Source organism: Phytophthora ramorum (genome assembly GCF_020800215.1).
Source record: "Phytophthora ramorum isolate Pr-102 chromosome Unknown Phyram_PR-102_s0009, whole genome shotgun sequence".
Classification (NCBI taxonomy): domain Eukaryota; phylum Oomycota; class Peronosporomycetes; order Peronosporales; family Peronosporaceae; genus Phytophthora; species Phytophthora ramorum.
The window spans coordinates 2,078,872-2,104,045 of record NW_027150655.1 but is presented as its reverse complement, the minus strand read 5'-3'; the positions used below and the strand labels follow the sequence as shown (position 1 = coordinate 2,104,045).

The following is a 25,174-nucleotide window of genomic DNA, read 5'->3' as shown; positions in this document are numbered from 1 at the left end:
GATCTTGCCTGTCTTGTTTCGGATGGCATGTTTCTCATGCCATATCGAGTGGTATCCAGCAACAGAGAGGCGACTCTCTGTTGCCGCGCTTGTCAACATCGCCGTCGAGGCGATGTCAGTAGCGGTCGTGGCTGAGGCAGCGGCCGTCGTCGCCTTGGAGGCGACGACAGCACTTGCTGTTGCCGAAGCGGCCGGCGTCTTGGACGAAGACGTCGTTGGCGTGCTCATTGGGAATGAGCACGTGTTCTCCCGAAGAAAATACGGATTGACGTGTCGAGACCGGCACGTCAAATCCTAACGGGGGGATGGTGTAGCGGGGCTACAACAGTCGGTTCACCTCCTACCTTAGTGCAACATGCACTAAGGGATACATTCAGGTGACCACTCCACAGGGTGGTCCACATTCATAGCAAAAGGCATATGACTGGTAGAAAGTAACACCTTTCTACCAATGAGAGTCATTCAATAGATAGGGGTTCTGCCAGCCATCCAATGGCAGAACCTCTCATTAGAAATATCAGTTTTAGGAGGAAACCCCATTTACAATCAATACAGTTCTCATTTGGCACCAAAGCTATCGTTCGGTTCCTTTATCTAGGTTTAAGTATACTTGCGGATACAAGTATACTGAACTTAAGTAAATTACTCCTACGCTTCCTCATACACGTGCACACACGTGTAAGCTTAAGTAGTGGGTCTAAGCAGACCCATTACATCAGGCCTGTACATCCCCGTGTTTTATATCCTAAGTACATCGCGCAGTGCTGATGCATATTGGGATATGATGCACTTTGTTCTCCAAGCTACTGACCAGCAACTAAGTCCAGCCGAAGTCGTATGCGACTTTGAATCGGCTTTAGTGGAAGCAATGCAAACCCAGTTCCGTGACGCCATTGTCTTGGGTTGTCTATTCCACCTGAAGCAGGCGCTGCGGCGTGCGATGAAGCGGTATGCTATACCTGATGCAGAATGCAGTATAGCGATGACAAGAGGCGTCATCGATATGTTGATAGTGGCCAATCCGGACCAAGTGAAGTCGCGTGGGATTGCTTCGGCTCAGACGGAAATCAAGCAACGCTGTGAGAAGTAAGGAACTGCGTACTCAAACGCAAAGTGGCAGGAGTTTTGGGTGTACTTTAAGCGTACTTGGATTGACGGATACTCGGTGGAGCTTTGGAACGTGTACAGTCTTGATAATGAGCTTGTTGCGCGCACAAATAACCCGCTCGATCGCTTCAATCGCATTCTCAACACGCGCTTCCCCACTCCACACCCTTCCATGGCCACATTCGTGACCGTGATCAAGCAACTGTCAGCCGAGTATGTTCAGCAGCTGGGTGATATACCTCGTGACCGTAGCAAGCGCGTAACGCGAGAGACCATTGAGCTGCCCATTGCCATCGATCTACCCAAGGCGCTCGAGGATGCGACCACATTTGACACGGATTCTGCGCCAGCGTCGGCAGCTACGACTTCAGATGGCGATGAGCCACTGCATCATGAAGATGCCTGCCAGCACGGTGCTGCTGCTGTAGTGTTGTAGTAGTCTAGCTATCTAGCAACTAGCTAGTAGCTTTGCATTAATTTGCCAATGCCCTTTGCCTGCTGTCATGAGTGTGTTCTTCACGTATTGCCTTCAGATCGACCGGCCCGATCCAAAACCTGATCCGTTCCGTATCTGTTCCAAATTCAAATCTACCCTTAGAGCAGGTATAGCCATTCAAGCCTGTGGTTTCAGCGTCCTCACAGCGCATAATTAATTATGCATGGTGCAACAATTGCATTGGTCCTTGTTGGATTGCATTCTCCAACACAAATGCATTCATTAAATGAATGTACAATGTTGAGACGGCGGTGGAATGCTGGAACAGCAATGATAAAATCGTGCATCAATTCTTAGGCTATGAATGGCTGTTCGGGAGCGGTCACTCACTGCGTAAGGAAACCCCACCCACGAGCTGGAACCCAGCCAATATCCAGTCTGGGCGAGTTGCATGACTCGGAACAGATTCATGCCTGGAAACTGTTTTCGTGAACATGAATTTGGTTTCAATTCTTTTAAACCCGTAAATTCAAAGCGCACCGCTTTGAATTTATGGGTATTTTGGTGGGTGGGTCGAGTGAATAAACCATAACCCAAAAACACCGGCCCCCCAATTTACAGCCCTGACCGAGGCCGAGGACGACGTCGCCATGTTCTCGCTCGTCTGGGGCCTGTGGAACTATTTATTCTCCAAGGCGGAGCTGCACCTGCTGATTGTTGGGCTGGACGACGCGGGCAAAACGGTAGGTAAGTGCGTGGGCTGCTGTAGGTGGCGTGGAGAGAGAAACTGCACGATCTGATTCCTCGGACTTTCGTATTTCCAGACACTGTTGGAGCAGCTTAAAGGCATCTTCGGCAAGAAACCTGGCATTCCGCTGGACAAAATTCCACCCACTGTGGGGCTCAATAGTACGTCGCTTGTGTAGAGAAGGAGGAAGGAAATCGCTTAACATCATGTTACTGGAATTGTAGTCGCCCGAGTTGATATCAGTCGCTCGCGGATCATTTTCTGGGACTTAGGAGGCCAGGTGGGCTGCGGTGCTGTGACGGGGCTAGTAAAAGTGGTTAATGGAGCTGGTGGATGCGTGCTTGCAGGAGCGTCTTCGAGCGATCTGGAACAAATATTACAGCGAGAGCCACGGTATCGTGTTCGTGATCGACTCGGCCAATGAAGGGAGGTTCCAGGAAGCCAAGGAGACGCTGCGTACGTGGATTGATACAGTGTGTATGGAAGTTTGGCATTGCAATTGACATTCGTGGTGGTGATGGTTGCAGATGCAATGCTGTCGAACACAGAGTTGGCTGGCGTGCCCTTGCTAGTCCTCGCCAACAAGATGGACTTGGAGAATGCACGAACAGTAAACCACATATCCGGGACGTTGGATTTGGAGGGACACCAAGGAGCAGTGGCGAGCTATCCCATCTGCGCTCTGACAAGGTACGTTTATAGGCGTTGGCGATGTTGCCTTTGCTGTCCGCTCACTGTTGCCGTCATGTGTGCAGGGAGGGCATTGAAGGCGCGATGAATTGGCTGGTTGATGCTGTAAAATCTAGCGACAGATACTACGAAAAGTTAGCCGCCGGCAGCACGTGAGCCTCCAAACACTTGTTAGATTCAACAGTGCTGTTTGTTAGCATGTTACGGCCATTGAAGCGGAGCTGGCACGCAGTACGCAGCACAATAGATAAAGCGCCACTGCCTTTAGCTCGACCTGAAATTATGGCAGCGATGCATGTTCGTTCTAAGCAAAAACTGACAAGCATTAACCCGCGTTTGCCTCGTTCTTCTCAGCCTAACAATCACAAACGTTGGCCTAAGCCACTCTCTGTCTCTATGCAACGGGGCAACGAAGTGCCTTTCCTCCCTTAAATCCCAGTTACCTACAGGTTGCGGTTGCGCGCCAGGGTGCTAAGCTCCACGAGCGAGTGGCCGGTCCGGAGAGCCATCTCCTCGGCCGTCTCGTGCTTGGCGAGCGCATCAAACGTAGCCTTGACGACCGTGAAGGGGTTGCGCTGGCCATGGGTCTTGGACACAATGTCCGTGATGCCGAAGCAGTCGAGCACGCAAGCCACAGTGTCACTCACGGTGAGTCCCTTGTCCTTGGGCGCCGGGCGCAGGAACAGCGTACAGCTGTTCCACTTGCCGCGCACCTCATGGTACAGCGTGCGGTTGTCAAAGCGGTCAATGTACGTGAAGCGCTTCATGGCGAGCTTGGTGCCGCGCTGAATGGCAATGGGCGGGGACGAGCCCTTACCCACGGCGTAGCCTGCCACGCCGCGCATGTTGCCCACGACCACCAGCGCGCGGAAGTTGACGATCCGCTCCTGCGTCGTGACCTTCTGCACCTGATCCACGTGCACGATCTGGCGCAGCATGCCCATCCGGCCGAGGTTGAGCTCGCCCTCGTCCTCGTCCTCGGCGAACTCCATCTCGTCGCCCTCCTCGTTCATGGCGCGCATGTCGCGCAGCACGCCGGCGTCGGGCGTCAGGTACTGTCCAGGCTGGTCCGGGTCTACGAGCGTTACGCCGTCCTTCTTGAACTCGTCCAGGAGGCGGCGGCGCACCTTGCCACGGTTCTCGGGGGCCACGACCATGAAGCGGCTCTTCCTGGCCGCCTCGGGCATGATCTGGCGGCGCGGCATGGAGTCGCGGCGGTCCTTGTCGATGATCTTGTCCACACCCTCGTCGAAGTCGTCGTCCGAGATGCGCCAGTCGTCGTCCGAAGAGAAGCTCGCCACCTGTAGCTTAGCGGCGGCGCTGCGGCCCTGCTGGCGCACGGCGGCGGCCGCTCCCGATCGCACAGCGAAGCGCTGCAGCATGCTAACTACCTCCTTGATGCAGCTGCAGCAACAAGAAACGGCGTTCAATCCCCAGCTCCGACCACGCGCCTGCAAGACACACGCATCTTACCTGTAGAAACCCCAACGAATGAGTGGCCGAACCTGCGGCTCCCCCGAGCTGCCCAAATCCCGTCAAATCCGCTCGATCGTTTTTCTCCTATTATGGAGCCTAGCCCTAAACGACCATCACTCTAACGTTTCCTTTCGGATGCGCCGTTTCCGCATTCCGCATCCGATGCGCCGCCTGTCCACACTATAGGAAGCTGCGTGTATGGCGTCCCGAGACGAAGAAGCGCAGGCCCCCACGGCCACGCGCTGCTCACGCGCGGACTGTACGTCGCTGCGCGAGGAGCTGGAGCTGCTGCGTGGCGACCTGCTGGAGCTCGAGGGCGAGAACGAGCAGCTGCACGAGCAATTGGCCACGCTGCAGTCCGACGCAAGCGCGCGCGAGGTGCAGGCCCAACAGAAAATACGGACACAGGACGACGACATCGTCCGCCTGAATGAGACGGTGACGGCGCTCACGGCGCAGCTGCAGCAGCGGCTCGACCAACTCCAGAGCGAGACGCAGAACCGTAAGACGTCTCCCGAGAAGGCTCAAACTGCCGTGAACGAGAAAGCGTTCGAGGCGTTACAGACGCAAAATGAGGTTCTGGAGACGAGATTGAAGGAGCTGCAAGCGCAGGCGGAGAGAGAAGCTACAGCGAGTTTGAAGGCTCAGAGACAGGTAGCCCAAGTGTCGGAGGAGAGCAAGGACAAGCGCAGCGAGCTCTACACGACGCTGAAAGAGAACGAACTGCTGCGGGATGAGGTCGTGGAGCTGCAGGAAGTCATCAAGAAGACTGCGGAGCAGGTGAAGGAGTCCCAAGCGTCGATGCAGACCATGCGAGACCAACTTGAAGCTTATCGCGACGCGGTGGACGAGCAGACGTTGGAGATTACGCAGCTGCATACCAAGGCGGAGCAGCTTGAACAGGAGAAATTGAGTGTGGAAGCGAAGCTGATCGAGATGGACGAGAGGGAAAGTGACGTGGACGCTCTGATGAACGATGCCAAGGCCAAGTTTGCGATGGAGAAGGCGGTACTGATGGCCGAACTGGATGAACTAAAACGAAAGTTGAAACAGCAGCAGATGCTTCGCGAACAGCAGCAACAGCAGTTCTTGGAGACGAAGCAAGTCGTAAAAGAGGTAGAGGAGGAGGATACTGCTCGTGGCAGCACAAGTGCTGCAATGGAAGACTTGGAGAAACAACTCGGAATGTTGCAAGAGCTGCGCATTCGAGATAAAAGCACAATCTCGGAGCTGAACCAGCGCATCCTCCAGCAGCAAAGCGATCTGGAAAGCCTTGCAGAGCATCTTAATGTCGACGCTGTCGTCGAAAGCGCTGTTCAGACTGCAGTGCAAAAACAGAAATCGAGGCTGGAATCGTTAGAGCAGGAGAATTTGAATTTGAAGCGACGCATGAAAGAGCAACGTGAGGTAATGCAAGACCTGGAGCTGCGTCAAGGTATCGTGGAGAAACAGCTAGTTGAGGCTGAAGATTGGAATGCAAAGTATGAAGAGCAAGCTGGTTTGGAGGATGTGGTGAAGTACCAGAAAAAGCTGCGTGCACAACTGGGACAGCAGCAGCAAGTAAATATTAAGCTGCGTCAAGATCTAAATGATCAAGTTGAGGCAGCTGGGAAGCTGTATGTTGCGTTTGAGCGTTTGAAAACTGAGGTTGGCAAACCTGCAGATTTCAAGTATGATGACTTTGCTATCGCAGATCACCTCAAGGGCCAACTAGCAATCAACGAGGCAGTAATGAAGCAAATGGAAATTCAAATTCACGAACTCGAGGCTGAACGGCTGCGGTTCCTGCAGAAGTTGAGAGACCAAGCGCGGTTAGCGGGTCACAAACTTTATGAGCAGCATGGACTGACCACTGAACAATGGGGTGCCGTGGAAGAGTTTATTGATCGCGTTAAGCACACACCGGAAGTGGTTAAGCGTCTTCTGCAGACAGGGTGTGAACCTGTGAGTACTTCTGACGAAAAGGAATTAGCGCGGCGAGCAAAGGATCAGCACGACGCCGTTGAGGAGCTTGAGAGAAAACTTGATATCAGAAGTGAGGAAAATGCGCTTTTGCTGAACGATATCGAACGACTTCATAATGAGTTGGAAGTAGCGCAGTTAGCACCTGTAGCTCTTACAGTGGCACAACCAGTTGGGACTACCGATGGTATTAGAGGTGAACTTTTGCGCGCGCTCGAGTCTGCTAAAGTGAAATCACAACGACAGGAGGGGGTGATTTATCATCTCCGAGCAGAAATTGCATCGCTACGAAAGGAGCGTGAGCAAAAGGGTGGCAAAAAGGAGGGGGTGCCTCAAAGCATTTCTTCAGTGGGTCTTGAACGATTGCCAGATGCAGTGAAAGAGAAAGCAATAGCCGAACTGCACAGCCAAGCGTACACAGAAATGCAGACGTCAACTCGCAACCTTAATGAGAAACCGAAGGTTTTTATCCAAACACAAGATTGCAGTGCCGAAGACAACGATGACGATTTGTCGCTGTCAGCTTCAAATGAGGAAGGATCTGCTTGCGTAGTGATGACTCAAAAAGAATATGAGCACTCCACGAGTAAACACCTACCTGCAGAGCATTCTCTTTCACATGAAACTGCAAGCAGAAAAGCCGGGGAAGACTGGAACAATCACGCTGATAACATCGCGTTAGTGGTGGCAAAAGCGATTGAGATGCAGTTTGCGCTACTGCAAGCACAAACGCGACCACAGCTGACCCCAATACCCCCTCGTGTTCCTGCTGAGGACAAACCTGCTTCTCCTACTGTTGCACCTGTTCACAATAAAGATGAGCGTGATATAAAACCACCCAACTCGAGTGGCCTAATGTCTCCATGTTCGCCAATGCCCCGTGGAATAGTAGATAACTTGGCCTTTGAAAGTGAAGATGAAATGGTGCAGCAAGTTGACTTTCTGCGGGAGCTGAACGTGTGCCTCGACGAGTTGGTGGCGACGGAAGTACGCAATGATGAACTTCAGCTGCAGCTGCATCAACATGAAGAAGTATTTCAATCCTTGATGGATCAGCACACCGTCTTATATCAACATTTCTTCCAGATGCATGCACAGTACTCCAACGCTGAGATTCGACTTCGAAATGAACTGGACCAAATGACACAAGAAAACAAGGACAACAAGGTCAAGTGCCAGCGCTATGAAGCTGGATTGCATCTGCTCGGTGTCCAAAACCAGCAAAGTTCTACAATGACCGCTGGTGCATTTGTAAGTGGAAATGAAGCCCGACTCCGCTCGGAGGTAATTGAACAAACGCGAAATATTGCTGCTTACGAAGTGAACGAAGCTCGACTCAAACGAAAGTATCAACAGCTTCATAATGAATGGCGCAGCAGCACGGAACACAACAAACTGCTGCAGCGTGAGTGGAGTGAGATGGAAAAGACGCTTAAGTATCGGGTCTTGTACCTAGAGACGTGGAAGCAGGGTGCCGACGAGATGATTGACCGCATGGAAAAAACTCTGGAGAAGAGCGTGCTTCGTGAATTTGCTGATCAGCAACAACGTGCAATGACTGGCGTGCTGAAGAAGTACAACGCACTGGGTGAAAGTTACGCAGAAATGCATGCCAAGTACTTAGAGATGTATGAACTACCAGCACGATTAACCAAGACACAGCATAGTCTCATGGTTCTTCAAGCCGAAAAGAGTGCAAGAAGTGGTGCAGGAAATACAAGTGGGGAAACCGGTTGCGATTCAGATATCCTCCACGACCGGATAGATCAACTTGAGAACGAGCTACAGGCGCAAACGGAGCGCGTGAAGACGCTTGAAGTAGCTGATCGAAAGGCTTTAGTCGATTCTGACGAGTTAGTGCAGTTGCCACCGCTCAGAAGACGTTCTGGAGATGACAATGAGCTTCGAAATGAGAACGCGCTGTTGTACGAGAGAATTAACGAGGTGGAGCAGCTCTATGAGAGCCTTGCACTCGAATGTGCAAAGTATAAGGATATCGCTACGTTGGCGGCTTCTCAAGCCAACGTTCTCACTACGCGCGCTGTCCAAGAGCAGGGCAACCGAGAGCAGCAAGAGGAACGACTTCGTGATTTGATGGCTTCCTCAGAAGACCACGCAATTGTAGGCGAGCTCCAGCATCAATTGATGCAAATCAAGACGACCTACCAGCAATTCCTTGTGCAGTACGACCTAGTAACGGAGACGCAACAACAAACACTCCTGAAAAATCAGCGACTTGAGCTGGAGATGGAGAAAAAGGCCCAGGAGCTATCTACAGTTCGTGAAAAGTCAAGCGATAAAGTCCAAATTCTCGAGAATGCGATCGGGCAAATGAAAGAGCGTGACTGGACCGCGCGAAACACGAAGTGGGAGGCTTTCCGGAAACGTTTAGATTCATTGGAAGACGAGATATTGGTCGAACAGCAGCGCCGAAAGCAACTGGAGAAAGATTTGGAAGACAAGCAGACTCAACTACCGCTACTTGAGCTTAAGCAGCAACGTGGCAATCAAAGCGAGGTTGGCCGGCTAAAGAGCCGGGTAGACGCGCTGGAAACTCGTGAGCGCTTACTCATGGGTCAGCTTGAGGCGGCGACAAAGGCGTCAGGGCCCAGGGAGAAGGAAACCCGGCTGCAAACAGAACTTCGTGAAGCGAAAACGCTTAATGAAGACCTACTGCGCCAGCTGGAGACAATTCAAGCTCGTGTATCGGAACTGCTGCGTCTAAATGGCGAGCTCGAATCGGGAAAACGTGAGCTACGGTGTGAATATGAGGACCTGGAGCTGGAACTACAATACGCTCGTTCGGGTCTCACGGATGGGGAGAGGCGAGAGCACGATAATCAGCGAGGTTTGGAGCACGGCTCAAGTCACTCTCCGTTAATGCGGCAGAAAGTTGGGTTGTACGAGAAGGATCAAGCTCAGTTACAGCAAGCTGCCCAAGCGACAATAGCGAGTCTGAAGCAGCTCGTAGGAGAAAAGAATACCCTCATCAACGAATATCAGCGGAAGCTTGCGGTCGTACGTGCTTCAAGTGTTCAGGACAAGGCACAGGATCGACTGGAAACCACGCAGCTCAATAAAAAGCTCTATGAAGAAAACCAACGCATGATTGGGCAACTCAAGGAGGCCATGAGTACTATCAGCAGTATGGAGCGATCTGGCAAGAGTAAGCAGGCTTTGCAAGCTGCGCAAGAGCGGCATGACCATGCCCTGCAGGAGTGGAAGCAAGCTGAAGTTGCATTGGAAGGTGCAAAGCAAACGATCCGAGAGTTCCAGATGGAGCGAGAAGTGCTGAGGAATGAACGAGACCTTGCTGAAGCGCGAGCGGGTGAAGCACTAGAGGAAATCATTTTGCTGAAAGAGAAGGTTATGGAGTGCGAAAAACACAGCCAGAAATTGGAGCATCAGGTCGCGTTCGTCAAACATGATGTGGTCAAAAAGGAAGAGAAGCTAAAGTTGTTGCGTGACGCGATTATCAAGCTGAAGGAAGAGTTTCTCAAAGCTGAAGATCGCCATGCTATTGAGATAGCCAAGGCACAACACGCGATGAACCAAGACTTTCACACTAAGAAACGAAAGGAGAAAGAGCGACGAGAGGAAGAAGAGGACGAGCGGCGCGAGGAAAAGACACGACTGCAAAGCCAGGTGCAAATGCTTCAGGAAAAGGTAGCCATGTTGAAGAAAAGACAAGATCAACAACAACGGAGGAGAAAGCAGATCGAAAACGAAGAGAAAGAAGGGAAAGAGAGCTCTTCAACGGCCGAACTGCAAGTGATGAGGGAGGAGATCGAACGTTTGAAGTGGCTTTTGAAAGAAAAGGTGGTAAATGAAGCGAGGGCAGTAGAAGAGCTTGAGAAGAAAATCAAGATCCTACAGGCCCAGAACCTTGCACTTCGTGAGGCATCCACCCATACAACAAAACCGTCGGCAGATGTAGCCGATGAGAAGTCGAAGCGCGAAAAACTGGAAGGAGAGCGGAAGCTTCAACATCGTATCGACATTTTGATGCTACGTCTTAAGGAAAAGCAGACGGATGTGTCCGGCAAAGACAGCGAGATCGAACGTTGCAATGAGCGGATATCAAAGTTAGAGTCTGAGCTGCAGTCACATCAAACGAGGATTGAGAAGGAGCGGTTGGCAAAAGCAACTTCCGCGCCAGCAGTTGCTCCTGTGTCTGTGAAACAGCAACTTGAGGAGCTGGAGCGCCAGAACTCCTTCCTCCAGGAGACATTGGCTCTGAAGCGCAAGGAATGGGAAGAGTCGTTTACCACGCAAATGGAAAAGTACGAAGCGCAGTTGCAGCGTCTGCGTCGACGACTCATGCAACATAGTATACCCTCGACTGATGATGATGACGACGACGTCGATGGGGCAAAGGGACAAGGAGCCAATTCACGATTGCGGCGTGAAGAGCAGCGCTTCCTTGTCGGGCAAGAAGTTCAAGAGGAGCTTCTAGCTCTTGGTGACGAGCTGCGTAACAAAGAGCAGGATATGGTGGCAAAAGACACGAAGTTGCTGGAGCTGGAGCTGGAGGTCGAAAGTATGCGTCTAGAGTACAAACGACTACAGCGGAAGAATCAACTTGGTGGTGTCAATAGCAGTGATGAGACACCAAGCCAGCGTCGGGGCGCTAAAGGTGGGGGCCGAGGATCAACGTGGGCGGCACAAGAGCGGTTAGAACTGGAAGAGGTGATAGAGAACATGAAAAAGGTGATTGAAAAGCTGCGCACAGAAAATGAGAAACTGAAGAAGGCGGCGGCGAAGCAGACGCTGGTGTCTCCCGAGCGAATGGACTCGCTGCGACGCAAGTTGAAAGAACAAAAGGATGCCCGAGAACGGCTGGAGGGACAGCTGGAGAAGTTACATCATGAAAGCGGCGAGCTGAAGAAAGACAAGTTAAGGCTTCAGCAAAAGCTGCGTGCTAAAACAGCTTCTTCCTCTTCGGCAAAAACCGAGAGCAACGCATTTGAGCTGCAGCTGAAGGATAAGGATCGACAGCTCCTAGACGCAGAGCAAGAATTAGCGGAATTACGACACCAGGTACTTCAGCTGGAGCTCCAGATCGACCAAAGCTCTTACGTTGAGGAAGATGTGAAAAGCAAGCGTGAACAAGAAGAGCGCTTGACAGAACTGCAAGCGCAAATACTGGAGCTCGAGGATGAGAACACAAAGCTAACCAATGAATTAGCGGCGTTTGACGAAGACTTCTTCGAGGAAATCGAAGACCTCAAGTACAAATACGCTCAAGCGGTTCGCGATAAGCGCCAACTGGAAAAGCGACTTGCAGGATCTCCTGGCTCAACAGCTTCACGCCGAAGGAGCTAAGCTATGGAACACTGGCAACTTAGTAGTCGTCGCCACGAGACACAACCTCCTTGCACGTCGGGCGCAGAATGATCGTGTGCTCGTACTGCGCCGTGTAGCTGCCCTTCACATCCACAAGAGGCGGGTACGCTGTGACGATGCCCGTGTCCACCAAGTTCTTGAGTGCCATGAGGTACTTCTCCTGCTTGGCACCCTTCGGGTTGATGGTGGCCGAGCCACCGTCCTCGCGCTCGATCCATCGGCGGCACCACGGAAGCGTGCCGAACGTGCGGGTGATGTGTCCCAGCAGCTTCTTGGCACGCGGTAAACGCAGAGGCACGTGTGGGGCGTCGAATGCCTTCGCGTAGTGCGAGCACTCACCATCCTCAACCACGTACCCGCGGCCAGTGGTGTTGAAGGTCTCAATGGCGAAAATCTCGCCCTCCTCCATCTTTGTTTGGTCCTCCGTCTTGACGATGGGCACGCTCTTGCCGGCGTGGATCTGGTAAGGGCCAATCGAATGGCCGTTCAGGTTGCGGATGGACTTGACAGGGTACGTTTTTCCCTCGATGGTTACCTCGAAGGATTCCATCACTTCCTGGATGTCAGCACCGATCTGGCCAAGGCGTGCGTCGATACCCGCACTAGCCACACCAGTCTCGGTAGCTGCTTTAGCGGCCTCCAGAAGCGGGTCAAACTGCGGGTCGAACGCAACGGTCCACGCACTGTCGATGATGCGTCCGTTAATCTGCGTGCCGAAGTCCACCTTCATAACATCGCCGTACGACAGAACAGTCTCGTCGCCCGAGTTGGGCGTGTAGTGCGCCGCCACGTGGTTCAGCGAGCAACCCGTCGGGAAACCAATGCCGCGCTGCATATATCAAGGCACCAGATTATCAGAAAAATAGTCTTGCAAACGATACATGACACCGTTCCAGGGTACTTACAGCAAAGCCGGCCTCGACCACGAGCTCGCGGTTCTTGTTCTCGAGTTGCGTGCACATGTCGATGAGCTTGACGCCGGGCTTCATGAGGCTCTGCGAGAACTTGCGCACGTGGCGGTGCACCTCAGCGGCGTGACGCACGGTCTCGTACAGGTCCTCTTGCGCACGCTCCAGCGCGCGCTTCTCCTCGCTCGTGGTGCGGAACGTGTTGAAATCGCCCGGGTGGTCCTGGATCTCGCCCACGGGGAATTGGCCGTCCGGGAAGAGCTTCTCGATGGGGATCGTGGGCGGCTCCGTCTGGCCCACGCCCACGTAGCTGTCCGTGAAGCCTTTGACGCCGCGGAACGGCGGCAGTTTGGAGCCAGCTGACGCGCCACCGTTGGCCGCCTTGCTTTTCTTCTTTTTGTGCTTTTTCTTCTTCTTCTTGGACTTGGCGCTGGTGTCGCCCTCGCCATCGGCTGCTGCCACCTCGCCGCTGTGCTCGGCGTCCATCATCTTGACGTCCTGTTGGGCCTCCGGGACCGCCGCCGCTTCCTGCTCCTCAAGCTTCGCCATCGTCTTGAGTCCTGGACCGAGTCTTGAGAAATGAGATGCCGACGCTGCTCGCGGCTGGTAGACCGTAACCAGTCGTTGACCATCGTAACCTAGGGTAACGGGGTACAGACGTGTTTCTATGATCCTGTACTTTGAGCAAGCAGAGGAGGAAAAGTTTTAGTCTGCACGTAACTACTTACTCGACGACGTTGTTTCCTGATAATAGTGTAGTTTCGAATCTGATGGTGTAGGTTGGTACCAGGTCCAGGCCGCTTTTCCGCCGACCTTGAGCTTTTCGTTGCGCATGGGTACCAGGTGGCTCAGTCCGAAGACGAAGGCCGAGATTGGATCACTATATGCTAAGCAACTGCACCGCACGCGGTTCGCGCCAGGGGTCTAGCGATTGCCTCTAATTTGTCGGATTCTTTGAAGTATCTATCAGCCAGCGACACAAGCTGTTCTAAAGTACTGAAGCCCGACATCGTCCTCCTCGCTGTCGTCGCCGTATTTGCAATGGCCACCGTTGTCGGTCATCCATTGGAACACTGGAGCATCAGCCTCGCCTGCTGTCACGCGGCCAAGAATATCGGTCAAACCCGAGCCGTTGTTACCAAGAAAGAGAGTGAACTGTAGTAATGCTGTTAACCGTAAGCATAGATTGTATCTAGTCGTTGTAACAATCACGGGCTTGGCTGGTCGGGCCGTCGGGTACGCTCTCCATCCGGCGGCGCTGTCTCCGACATCTTACCAAAGTGCAGCTTCAAACGGCCACGTTTCGGCGCTCTTGAAGGATCTTGCGATACTTGTCCAGAGTATCGAGGTGCTGGCTGAGGGACTGTCGGTGCCTCTCGAGTACCTCCCTTTGGTTGCCCGGGACGGTGTTAACGTGTCTAAGCGTCAGACTGTCGAGCGTCTCACGGTGCTTGTCGAGCGCCTTGCGATGGCTCTCAAGAGCTGCATGGATTCGAGTCTCCTGCTTCGGCATCATCGCCGACGCTGGTTCGCACCCCGGGAACGGAAATCGTGCAGCGCTGTAATGAGGTGTGGTAATAAGCAGGATCTAGCAGAACCCAGCTTTCGATTCCTTGAAGCCAGCGTGAGAAGTCAACACTGCTCCGTTGTCCGTAATGACACGTGCTGCCTCCTTTAGCACGAGGAAATCGATACGGGTGCTCGTCTTGGTGCGATTACCAATCCGCAGTCAGGCAGAAGCACCTTGAAGCTGCTCGTTACAGGAAGCTTAGGAGACTTTAACTCCCCATCCACCGATGCCCGAGGGTACGACAAGTCTGAAATCCAGAGGCGACACGTAAATGGCGGCTATGGTTAGATGAACTTTCGTATATTTCACAGTGTAGGAAAGTGTAAAGCACTTTGAGAGGAGAGCTGGCCCTGCTGCCCAGTCCAGACATTGGTAAGGTCTGTCCGTGCAGCTCTCCCAAGTATAACTGCACGCGTTGTCCTGCAGCCTGCACGCACTTCAACATTGTTCTCATGAACGCAGCATCCGCAGCCAATTCGAAAGGTGTTCTCGAAGATGTTGTTGCTGGGTACACCCCGAGGCTTCGCTGGCAGCGCTTCACTGCTCCAGCAAGCTCTCACTCTTCATTTCGCTCCGTCAAGCGCACTCGTCCAAGCTCCAGCGTCACACAAGCGCTGTCCTCTGAAGATTGCTGAGGGATACCCGCCCATCCAAAAATGCTACATTACGTTGTCTGATGTTTGTGGAGGAAATCTTGTGGACAACGATGTGATTGATGTCAATTGCAATACTCGCGAAGGCACTAAGAGGTTCTGCCTCGAACTCTCTTGATGGGATTGAAGTGGACACTCACATGTAGCTGCCGACTCCGAGGCCATAACGCGATTTGCCTTCAACCAAGCAAGTTGAGTACAAAGCCTACCGACGCAACCATGAAGTTCAACATCTTCCTCCTCGCCGCCATCGCCATGCTCGGTATGATCACCGCTGCTACTGTCGACCAAGGTGCCGTCAAGACTCCCGCGGAAGCGCTGGAGAAGATTCAGGCCTCTGACTTGCCTGCTGGTGTCACGCTCACGGGGACGACCGAGAAGATAGACCCACCTGCTTCCGCTTCAGCTGTCGCTACGAAGGAATCCGACAAGGACGACAAAAAGGAGCAATTCGGCTGGGGCGTCGGTGGTCTCGGTCTCGGTCTTGGTGGTGGCTGGGGACTTGGTGGTTGGGGAGGGTGGGGTGGTTGGGGAGGCTACGGACCCTACCGCTTCGGCTTCATGTGCGGCGGCTACCCTGGCTGGGCGTACCCGATGGGCTACTGGAACATGTATGGTGCTGGTCTGTACGGCGGTGGCTGCGGTCTGGGCACCCTTTTCGGCGGTCTCTACTACTGCTAAGTTGTAGCTTGGGACTGCGTGCAGTTGAATCAGTGGTGCTGCGTCGAGGTGCTTTGCGGTCGAAGCAGGGTCCGAGAGAGCAGCGTCACTTATCTTTTGTCGCTGCGGATGATAGTGCCACCTCTACGTTCGCTGCATAACAATCAATACACACTGCAATTAGCTTGTTGAGCCATTGAATTATTCATCAAAAGGAGTAGCAATTGTCAAGGCTCCACTGAACTGGCAAGCACGGCCTTGGCGAGCATCTTGCCATGGGACAATGAGCTTTTCGCCTCGTCACTATTGTCCTCTGCACATGTGTCAAACGTGTATAGAGGTGAGCCGCGCATTCGCGCTCGGCCTGCAGAAGATAATATCCGTTGTTTTTAGAGTTACCACCTCCCACGTGAAGTGTCGATTTTGCATCGAAGTGATCCGCTACCTCCTGGTGGTTGTCGAGTTGAATGCTGCCGCAGCCAGAGAACGTATGCGGTGCAGTGAGTCCCGGTTGGTGCTCGTAGTAATGTGCCCGCATGTGCTAGGAAACCCTTCCGCAGGATGCAAGCCTGCTGGCTTGAAGACTTGTACTCATGCATCGGACGTATCTAGTCCTACTTATTGGAGAGCGTCTTCACACTAAGATCAATTCATATCATTCATGCTCGAACGTCTAAACGCAGTCTCGTTGGTTAGCCTACAGAACATTTTGCCACACTTTACTGGCGCAAATGTAGGCATTGACTAGTATTATATAGGAAGCTGCAAACTTTGTAGATTTTATTTTCAGTAAATTTTCAGTAAAATATATTCAAAGTCAACCACAATGCTCCTCTGGGCCCTGCTTCCGACCGCAGGCTCAACTGCACGCAGTCCCAAGCTACAACTTAGCAGTAGTAGAGACCGCCGAAAAGGGTGCCCAGACCGCAGCCACCGCCGTACAGACCAGCACCATACATGTTCCAGTAGCCCATCGGGTACGCCCAGCCAGGGTAGCCGCCGCACATGAAGCCGAAGCGGTAGGGTCCGTAGCCTCCCCAACCACCCCACCCTCCCCAACCACCAAGTCCCCAGCCACCACCAAGACCGAGACCGAGACCACCGACGCCCCAGCCGAATTGCTCCTTTTTGTCGTCCTTGTCGGATTCCTTCGTAGCGACAGCTGAAGCGGAAGCAGGTGGGTCTATCTTCTCGGTCGTCCCCGTGAGCGTGACACCAGCAGGCAAGTCAGAGGCCTGAATCTTCTCCAGCGCTTCCGCGGGAGTCTTGACGGCACCTTGGTCGACAGTAGCAGCGGTGATCATACCGAGCATGGCGATGGCGGCGAGGAGGAAGATGTTGAACTTCATGGTTGCGTCGGTAGGCTTTGTACTCAACTTGCTTGGTTGAAGGCAAATCGCGTTATGGCCTCGGAGTCGGCAGCTACATGTGAGTGTCCACTTCAATCCCATCAAGAGAGTTCGAGGCAGAACCTCTTAGTGCCTTCGTGAGTATTGCAATTGACATCAATCACATCGTTGTCCACAAGATTTCCTCCACAAACACCAAACAACATTTTGTCGGAATATACAATTTTGGTTTCAGTTCTAGCGTTGAGCAGCTCAACTTGAACTCGTCTTGCAATGCAAGCCTACAGCACGACGCTCACTTCAACTTGAAGTGAAAACCTCCCCGTGCAAATATGTTGCACCACCAAATAGAATACTTATCATAGCTCCTTTTGACCAAGAAGCGGATCTTCGCTGAGACGGATGGCGTCGTCTGCGCCCGAGAGCGACAGTCAGGAGACCAAGGTACGCCGTTCTCCTCCCCCTACATCCCGCACATCTCCCCCGCAACCCACACTCGAAGCAGGGCTCTGCATCCCGAGCAAATACAGAAATTGTGAAAGCTAATCCGAAATATCCCTATTTTATCTAAAATGTGTATTTTATTAGGAAGATACGCTGCCTCAGGAGCCGCTGCTCAAGTACGAGCGCGTGGGCGGCCATTTCCACGCTGTCTTCAAGGACGACTCGCTGAGCTGCATCGCACTGCACGTCAACTTTGTGTGCGCCGGGACGTACGGGGGCAACGTGCTGCTGCTGGAGCTGGACGGGAGGTTCATCCGCCGGCTGCATCAGCACTACAAGAAGGTGAACCAAGTATGCATCGATGAAACGGGCCAGGTATGACACAAAGGGTGCAATTTGGGCCGGGTTCCGGGGTTTCTGAGTCTTTTTTGTGCAGTTTATCGCGTCGTGCTCGGACGACGGCACGGTGGCCGTGTATACGCTGTTCCCGGGAGCTTCTACGACGTCGGCGGCTGCTGATATCAGTGGACACAAGCATGCTAGCAATCAAGGCAGAGACGTGGCACGACAGATCTCCGTGTCGAGCACCGGAGGAGAGGTGAACATCTACAATTACTTCAGTGCAGTGTACGCTGTACAGCTTGAAGACAGATATGCCATGAAGAGGGAGAAGAGCTTTGCGTGCGGCGGAGTTGGGGGGCAGTTGATTATCAACAGGAAGGGCTGGATCATTGATAAGGAGAGTACGGTGCATGAGGGGGAAGGGCCTGTGCAGGTTATCCGCTGGAAGGATGGACTCGTTGCGTGGGCGAACGATTGGGGGGTGAAGGTGTACGACTCGAACAATGACCAGCGCGTAACGTACATTGAGCGACCTCCGAACTGCCCACCGATGGAGCTGTGTCGCTGCCATCTCGAGTGGCAGGGCAACGATGTTCTGCTCGTGGCGTGGGCGCATACGCTGCGTGTAGTAACGTTCAAAAAGGGACATTCAGGTCAGCCAGCGTCACCAACTTCAGCTGCAGCTCTGGACGCTGTGGAGCACTCAAATGGTGCCATTACGGCTGAAGTTGTGGCGCTGCTTACGTTCGACTTCTTCGTTGCTGGAATTAGTCCGTGGGGCGGTGGCTCCGTCGTCTCGGTGCTGGCATTCCGACCACCTGGCTCCGGGTCATCGTCCACTGGGCCTCCAACGTCTCAAGGAAAATCGACGAAAGTGGAAGGCGAAGGCGAGAGCGGTGAGATGCCGTACCCTGAAGTCCACGTTGTGCGGCTGGATGGCAAGCAAGTTAGTGCAGACTTGTTGAATCTCAAGGGCTATCAGCGGCTGCGTGCTTCGGACTACATGATGCCTACGCTTCGCTACGCACATGCGCATCAGTCAGAGTTGGAGTCAACCGATCCGTCGTCCATCTATGACGCTGGTTACGGGCAGCTTGCATACGTGTGTACTCCAAAGGATGTTGTTATCTGTCGCCTGCGTGACGCTGACGACCGCGTGCAGTGGGCGCTGGCACGAAAGCAGTATGCCAGAGCCCTTGACGTGGCCCTTCACGACCCACGTGCTCTTCGACGCGTGGTGCTCACTGACGTTATGGAGACGTACCTTGGCGATCTGCTGCGGCAGAAGAAGTTTCAGAAAACTGCAGAGGAGATCCATCGGCTTTTTATCGGTGGCGGCGAAGATTACGCAAATTTGTGGGAAAAATACGTCTACGTGTTTGCCCAGCGTGGGCAACTGAGTGCTATTGCCTGCTACATGCCAACGGCCAGCCCGCGGTTGCCCAAGGTGCAATACGAGATGGTTCTGAAGCATTTTTTGGATTCAGATCCGGGTCAGCTCCTCGAGCTCATTCGGAAATGGCCGAAGCCCCGACGACAGGACACTTTAGCAGCAAAGCAGCGATCGGAAGGCGACGCCTCCGCTGTTGCACCGGAATACACCGAAACAACGCATGTGTTTGAGCCCCTGTATGACGCTCAGGCATGGATTAACCAGCTAGAGACGGTTGTGCGTCGCCGACGCATTGCTGAGGCGGACGCAGAGCGATTAAGTGTGGAGACAATGTACCTGATGGAGGCTCTCGCGGAGCTGTACACAGCCACAGAGCAGTATGACCACGCGCTGCGTATTTACTTAAGCCAAGGTGAGTTCTGCTCCAACAAGGACTTCGCATTCAAGCTTATCACCGAGCACCAGTTGTGGTCGCTGGTTGCGAACAAGGTGGCCAACCTCATGCGCATCGATAAGGCAATTGCTGTGCGGATGCTCGTGAATCAGACGGAACAGCTCAAGATCAGCGATATTGTTACTCAACTTGAAGGCGAGCCCGAACTGCTGCACACCTACCTGCACGAGCTCGTCCTCCACCGATTGGGTGAATACAACTCGGAGATTTACTCGGCACTGCACGAGAAACAGGTTGCACTATATGCCGAGTTTGCACCGGATTTCCTACTCAAGTTCCTGCAGACGAGCAACTTTGTGCCGCTGGAGAAGGTAAATTTGGGGTGTTTGCGATGCCGTTAGGTGAGCTCTGGTACTTAACTGATTCATTTTTGCTGCTATTAGGCTTACAAGTACTGCAGCGAGCATTCTCCTCCGCTCTGGGACACGATGATCTACATTTTGGGTCGCATGGGGCAGCACAAGAAGGCACTCGACCTTATCTTGACACAGCGTGGTGATATCAACCAGGCCATCCAGTTCGTGCAGGATCACGATGAAGGTCTGTGGGACTACCTCATCGATCTAAGCCTCACGAGCAAGGACAACGTGGAGGAGCTGCTGAAGTTCGCTTCGCAGCATAAGATTGACCCGATCAAGCTCATTCGCAAGGTACACAGCGCAGTCGTGATGGTATGCGGGATGCCTCAATTTGCTAACGCTTTTTATCGTACACACCTGACAGATTCCTGACGACATGGAGATTGTAAATCTCAAGCAGAAACTGATCGCGATCATCGCCAACTATCGCGTTCAAGTAGGTGGCGATTGTGTTTGTTGATGGAACAAATCAAGCTGCTCATTTGCTGATCACTGTGCCTTTGCCTTACAGCAAAACCTGTGCGTAGGTTCTCGGAAGGTGTTTGACAACGACCGCGTGGAGCTTCTGCACCGACAAGTCACTGCACACAAGCGAGGTCGGCGCGTGGCCGCCAAGAAAGCGTGCGCCATCTGCAACGAGTTGCTGCGCGCACCGTCCACCGGCATGGAAACGGTCCACGCGTGTGTGTTCGAGTGCGGCCACTGCTACCACCTCCCGTGCCTTGAGGAGAAGATGCGCATGTGGAAAAGCGCCGAGGCCGTGGAGTCCGGCGACTTAAACCGCGCGCTCGGCTGCTTCGTGTGCGACCACAGCACACGCGCGTACGCACGTTCAGGCGACTTCAGCCAGCAGATCGCATCGCTGACCGCACCACCCGCGCGAGGCGTGACCGAGGACCAGCTGCAGCGTGCGAAGGACAACCTCCTCGCAAGTGTGGCGGAGTAAGGCCAGGGTATTGAGTGCAGCAGAAGTTTGCGTTGAAAGGTGTCTGTAAATCTACACTTTTTGGTGGTGTGTACGTTTCCCAAAGTTGCTGCGTGTTCAACGATAACAGCGATCCTCCACTTCCGTAACCGTGAATGGAACTGAAAGAACCTCGCTCAACACTGCAATGACAGACCTGCACCTGCGTTCCACCTTCCTGCTCTGTACGACGCCATCTCCCTGACAAGAAATTCAAACCTCCTAACGGTGAAGTCCCCAAATTCGCATGATATTTTATTTATCGGCAGCCATTGCTGACCCCCCGAAAAACAAACTCCGAAGTCGGTTGCGCGCGTGATCCGATTCCAGTGTTTACTGCCACTCGATCCGTTCGCCAGCAACCTAAACAGGAGCCAGAGCTAAGCAGTCCAACGTCCAGTCAACTTACTCCTCGTCCTCCTCACCGCCAGCAGCAGCGCGCTGAGCGGCGCGACGACGGGCGACGCGGCCGGGGCGGCCCTGGCCGTACGGCGACGTGACGGCGAAGTCGATGTGCTTCTCCGAGTCCATGCGCACGAGGAACGAGGGCACGTCCACGAGCTGCTTGCCCACGCGGATGTGGCGCTGCTTGATCAGCACGCGCGCGTGGTGGATGCTCTTGGCCAGGTTCTGCTTGAAGACCTTGGTCTGAAGACGACGCTCCAGCAGCTTCTGCACGTTCAGGCGCAGCACGAAGTCGAGCTCGTTCTCGTCCTCAGCCAGCACACCGAAGCGCTTGAGGCGACGCAGCAGCGCCGATCCCTCGAACAGGCGCTTGGGGTCCTTGGGGTCCAGCGTCAGCAGCTCACGGGCGGCCTTACGCAGCTTGGAGAGCGCGAACTGCACACGCCAGATCTCGCGCTTGCAGCGGAGGCCGTACTCGCCCAGAAGCTTGAGCTCCTGGTCGAGGCGCTCCTTCTCGAAGGCGCGCGACGGCGTGCGGTACGTCTTGCGGTAGTTGCGGTGGCGAGAAATCTTCGGCATTTTCGAGACTTCTTTTTCAGGCGAATGCGATGGGAGTGGAGACGTCGGGGGCACGTCGCGGGCATGGCGAGCGCCGCCTGCAGCCAGCCAACCACCAATATCTGTCAGCCAATCGCGGCCCGGCACGATCTCATTTTGACCAATGAACACTGACCTGTAAGAATCAATATATATACCTGTGGGAAATGATAAATACACAATTCTGGGAGGTTTTGTTTTCAGCCAGTCTGCGTGCAGAAGAATGTTGTATCCATCACCGGATAGGCTGAAAATGTGCGGCTGGCGGGAGGCTCGCCCCCCTGGCCACCATTGACTTTCAAGCATGGACAAGGGCAAGGCCGCGATGGAGAACATGAAGAACATGAAGATGCCGCCCGGCAGCAAGGGTCCGGCGACGGCGCTGATCAAGGTGGCGGCGTTCACGGGAGCGGCCATCTACGGCGCGTACGTGTCCATCTACAACGTGCCGCCTGGACACCGCGCCGTGGTCTACAGCCGACTCGACGGTGTGGGCCACCAGGTGATCGAGCAGGGCACGCACTTCCTCGTGCCCTGGCTGCAGCGGCCGCTCATCATGGACGTGCGCACGCGTCCGCGTACCTACGCGTCCCTCACGGGCACCAAGGACCTGCAGATGATCAACATCTCGATCCGTGTGCTGTCCAAGCCGGACCGCGCGCGTCTGCAGTGGATCTACCAGAACCTCGGCCTCGGTATGTGGCGCAATTGCTGCAATGGCTACAGTTGATCGCAGATGACTGATGCAACTGTTTGTCCAACAGACTTTGACGACAAGGTGCTGCCGTCCATCGTAAACGAGGTGGCCAAGCAGGTTGTGGCGCAGTTCACGGCCGCCGAGCTCATCTTCCAGCGTGACCACGTCAGTCGTCTCATTATTGAGAACCTGGTGCGTACTGGAGAGAACTGAAGGGGATGCAGTGCAGTAACCTGACATTTTTGCATTGTTTTATTTGCTACTGAGCAGAAGCGCCGCGCGGACCGCTTCGCCATCATGTTGGAGGATGTGTCGATCATCCACCTGACATTCGGCTCCGAGTACACGGCGGCCATTGAGGCCAAGCAGGTGGCGCAGCAGGATGCCGAGCGTGCCCGTTTCGTCGTGGAGCGCGCCATTCAAGAGAAGAAGAGCACGGTCATCCGCGCCCTCGGTGTGGCAAAGTCGGCCGAGCTCGTGGGCGAGGCCATCAAGAACAACCCGGCCTTCGTGCAGCTGCGTCGCCTGGACGCTGCCAAGGAGATCGCCACGGTCATCTCGCGCTCGGCCAACAAGGTCTACCTGACCTCGGACTCGCTGCTGCTCAACATCCTGAACGACACGGCCCAGTCGTACGCGCCCTCCTTGTACTGTTGCCTTCTCCCCATTGGATTGCTAGCTAACTGTGTGACTGTGTTGCAGGTACGGCAAGAAGAAGTGAGGCAACGGGGATGGAGACACTTTTGGCTGGTCTGCTAGGTTACGGTAGGAGTCGATGGGCAGGTCAATGACAATCGATGAGCTCTCGCCGTATCGGCCATGCGTTGAACTTCCCAAGTTAGGGGACTTCTGCGTCCCATTTCTCCTGTCCCTTGATGAGCGCACATCACTCGCACACAATTTCTCTATTTTCAGTCCAGAATCTCTAAATTTAGTCCTGCGCAATCGCCAGTCAAAAATCCCATTCCTCGTCAGCCTCAGAAGCGCAAAGCGGCGGTCTTCCCCTCTGTAGTAGCTTCGCCTCCTCTAGCCATGAGCAGCTGGAACTCGGACGACCGGTGGCAGGACTCGAGCGCGTCAGCCACGGGCTCCGCCTCTGGCTTTGACTCGTCGGCCACGAGCGGCCTCGAGTTCCCTGTGCTACCCACGATCCCGTCAGGCAGCATCGACCTGGGAGCCATCGCGCCCGTGTTCGGCGTGGCCTCGTACGACGACGACGCCGACTATTTGGACTACGACAAGGCCGGCCGCCCCTTCATGGAGCAGATGAGCGGTTCGTGCGGCACGGCCTATTTCTCGGGCATCATCGGCGGCGGCGCGTACGGAGCCGTCAAGGGCTTTGCGCGCTCGCCCAGCACTAAGTTCAAAATCCGGATGAACTCGCTCATGAACGGCGCGGCCACACGTGGGTCCAAGGCCGGCAACGCGCTCGGCTGCATCGGTGCGTGGATTTGCGGCCTTTATGAGTGTTTTCCGAGCAGTTTTACTGAAGTTATGTGTTTTTTGTGCTGCAGCCATGATCTACAAGGCATTCGAGCAGGTGGCGGACTCGGCCGAGATCGAGAACATCGTCAAGTTCGACCAGGTGACGCCAATCCTTGCGTCGGCGGCCACGGGCGTGTTCTACAAGTCGACGGCTGGCCCCAAGGCTATGGTGCTGGCTGGCGCGCTCGGCGCCGGACTTATGTCCGTGGTGCAGTTCGGCATCAAGCCCTTCTACCCGCGACTATAGACGCGCTCTCGGTTTGTTGCTGAGGTTGTGATCGCAGCGAGCGAGTTTCGAGTCGAGAGATTCCACTCGACTCTAACCAGTTAGATGACCAAGTCGAGCGAGCAGCGGAAGGACAACGTGGAGATGCATATGTAAGTTAGTACAGCGGATTTTCATCTTAACCCATTATTCCCCGAAGAGCGTCCTATTGGTACGTAGCCTACAGAGTCTGAGAGGGCTAATGCCTGAGCCGGCTATCACCATGCAACCCTCTCCACCTCCAGATAGGCACATGGTGACACTAGGAAACTTTTCTGTTTACGTCTTGTATAGAAGCAAACTTGGACGGTGCTCAGCCTCGTCATGCAGGTCGCGTGACGTGACATCCGTTGAGTAGCTCTCGAGCCGACGCAGCATTCTCCTCGAGCCTTACATCCGCGCTGGGAGGTCCGCCAAGCATAGCATTTTTGGATGTGGCGGGTAGCTCCTCAGCCGGGACTCCTTCAGCGTTCCTCTTCCTCCGCATCCTCCTCCTCGCCTCCGCAGAGGACGGCGCTTGCGCGACGCTAGAGCTTGGAGACTGGACGAGTGTGCTTGACGGAGCGAAGTGAAGAGTGAGAGCTTGCTGGAGCAGTGAAGCGCTGCCAGCGAAGCTGGGTTCAGTGTTGAAGTGCGTACAGGCAGCAATGCGAGGGAGGCAAATTGCGTGGATGGTGTACAATATGGCAGTGCAGAGCTTTAGGTTAGCCTTGAGAGAACTGTACGGACAGACCTTCCCAAGTCTGGACTGGTTAGTGCTTTATACGTTCCTACACGTTGTGGAACAGAGGAAAGTTCATCACATGAGCGTTGAAGTCCTTCATGACGTAGCACAGGTCGGGTAAATGTAGTCCACACCATAGA

The 25,174-nt window shown here is 54.1% G+C and overlaps 8 protein-coding genes across 9 annotated transcripts; 5 read left to right on the top strand and 3 right to left on the bottom strand.

The window, feature by feature from the left end:
* Positions 1-2,193: 2,193 nt before the first annotated feature.
* On the top strand, positions 2,194-3,137 carry KRP23_10369 (ADP-ribosylation factor-related protein 1; the record flags this gene model as incomplete). Its single annotated transcript, XM_067880811.1, has 6 exons — positions 2,194-2,286; positions 2,368-2,452; positions 2,516-2,571; positions 2,639-2,747; positions 2,819-2,981; positions 3,047-3,137. 6 exons carry the CDS (start codon positions 2,194-2,196, stop codon positions 3,135-3,137), a joined length of 597 nt encoding a protein of 198 aa, XP_067742201.1.
* Positions 3,138-3,424: 287 nt separating this feature from the next.
* KRP23_10368 (30S ribosomal protein S5) lies at positions 3,425-4,609 on the bottom strand (the record flags this gene model as incomplete). Its single annotated transcript, XM_067880810.1, has 3 exons — positions 3,425-4,385; positions 4,455-4,502; positions 4,581-4,609. The coding sequence occupies 3 exons, from the start codon at positions 4,607-4,609 to the stop codon at positions 3,425-3,427; spliced, it is 1,038 nt and encodes a 345-aa protein (XP_067742200.1).
* A 46-nt stretch (positions 4,610-4,655) lies between these two features.
* Positions 4,656-11,744, top strand: KRP23_10367 (the record flags this gene model as incomplete). Of its 2 annotated transcripts, XM_067880809.1 has the most annotated exons (2): positions 4,656-6,401; positions 6,553-6,561. In XM_067880809.1, the coding sequence occupies 2 exons, from the start codon at positions 4,656-4,658 to the stop codon at positions 6,559-6,561; spliced, it is 1,755 nt and encodes a 584-aa protein (XP_067742199.1). The 2 variants fall into 2 exon arrangements, with proteins under 2 accessions (XP_067742199.1, XP_067742198.1); XM_067880808.1 differs by having other exon boundaries at positions 4,656-11,744.
* Positions 11,745-11,763: 19 nt separating this feature from the next.
* KRP23_10366 (Methionine aminopeptidase 2B) lies at positions 11,764-13,222 on the bottom strand (the record flags this gene model as incomplete). The annotated part of the gene is made up of 2 exons (XM_067880806.1): positions 11,764-12,594; positions 12,671-13,222. 2 exons carry the CDS (start codon positions 13,220-13,222, stop codon positions 11,764-11,766), a joined length of 1,383 nt encoding a protein of 460 aa, XP_067742197.1.
* A 4,085-nt stretch (positions 13,223-17,307) lies between these two features.
* Positions 17,308-20,843, top strand: KRP23_10365 (Vacuolar protein sorting-associated protein 41-like protein; the record flags this gene model as incomplete). The annotated part of the gene is made up of 6 exons (XM_067880805.1): positions 17,308-17,349; positions 17,494-17,724; positions 17,786-19,849; positions 19,922-20,188; positions 20,262-20,333; positions 20,409-20,843. 6 exons carry the CDS (start codon positions 17,308-17,310, stop codon positions 20,841-20,843), a joined length of 3,111 nt encoding a protein of 1,036 aa, XP_067742196.1.
* Positions 20,844-21,266: 423 nt separating this feature from the next.
* Positions 21,267-21,845, bottom strand: KRP23_10364 (40S ribosomal protein S9-2; the record flags this gene model as incomplete). The annotated part of the gene is made up of 1 exon (XM_067880804.1): positions 21,267-21,845. The coding sequence occupies one exon, from the start codon at positions 21,843-21,845 to the stop codon at positions 21,267-21,269; it is 579 nt and encodes a 192-aa protein (XP_067742195.1).
* Positions 21,846-22,167: 322 nt separating this feature from the next.
* On the top strand, positions 22,168-23,281 carry KRP23_10363 (Prohibitin-2; the record flags this gene model as incomplete). Its single annotated transcript, XM_067880803.1, has 4 exons — positions 22,168-22,558; positions 22,628-22,752; positions 22,831-23,192; positions 23,263-23,281. The coding sequence occupies 4 exons, from the start codon at positions 22,168-22,170 to the stop codon at positions 23,279-23,281; spliced, it is 897 nt and encodes a 298-aa protein (XP_067742194.1).
* Positions 23,282-23,592: 311 nt separating this feature from the next.
* On the top strand, positions 23,593-24,292 carry KRP23_10362 (Mitochondrial import inner membrane translocase subunit tim23; the record flags this gene model as incomplete). Its single annotated transcript, XM_067880802.1, has 2 exons — positions 23,593-24,001; positions 24,075-24,292. The coding sequence occupies 2 exons, from the start codon at positions 23,593-23,595 to the stop codon at positions 24,290-24,292; spliced, it is 627 nt and encodes a 208-aa protein (XP_067742193.1).
* Positions 24,293-25,174: the final 882 nt, after the last annotated feature.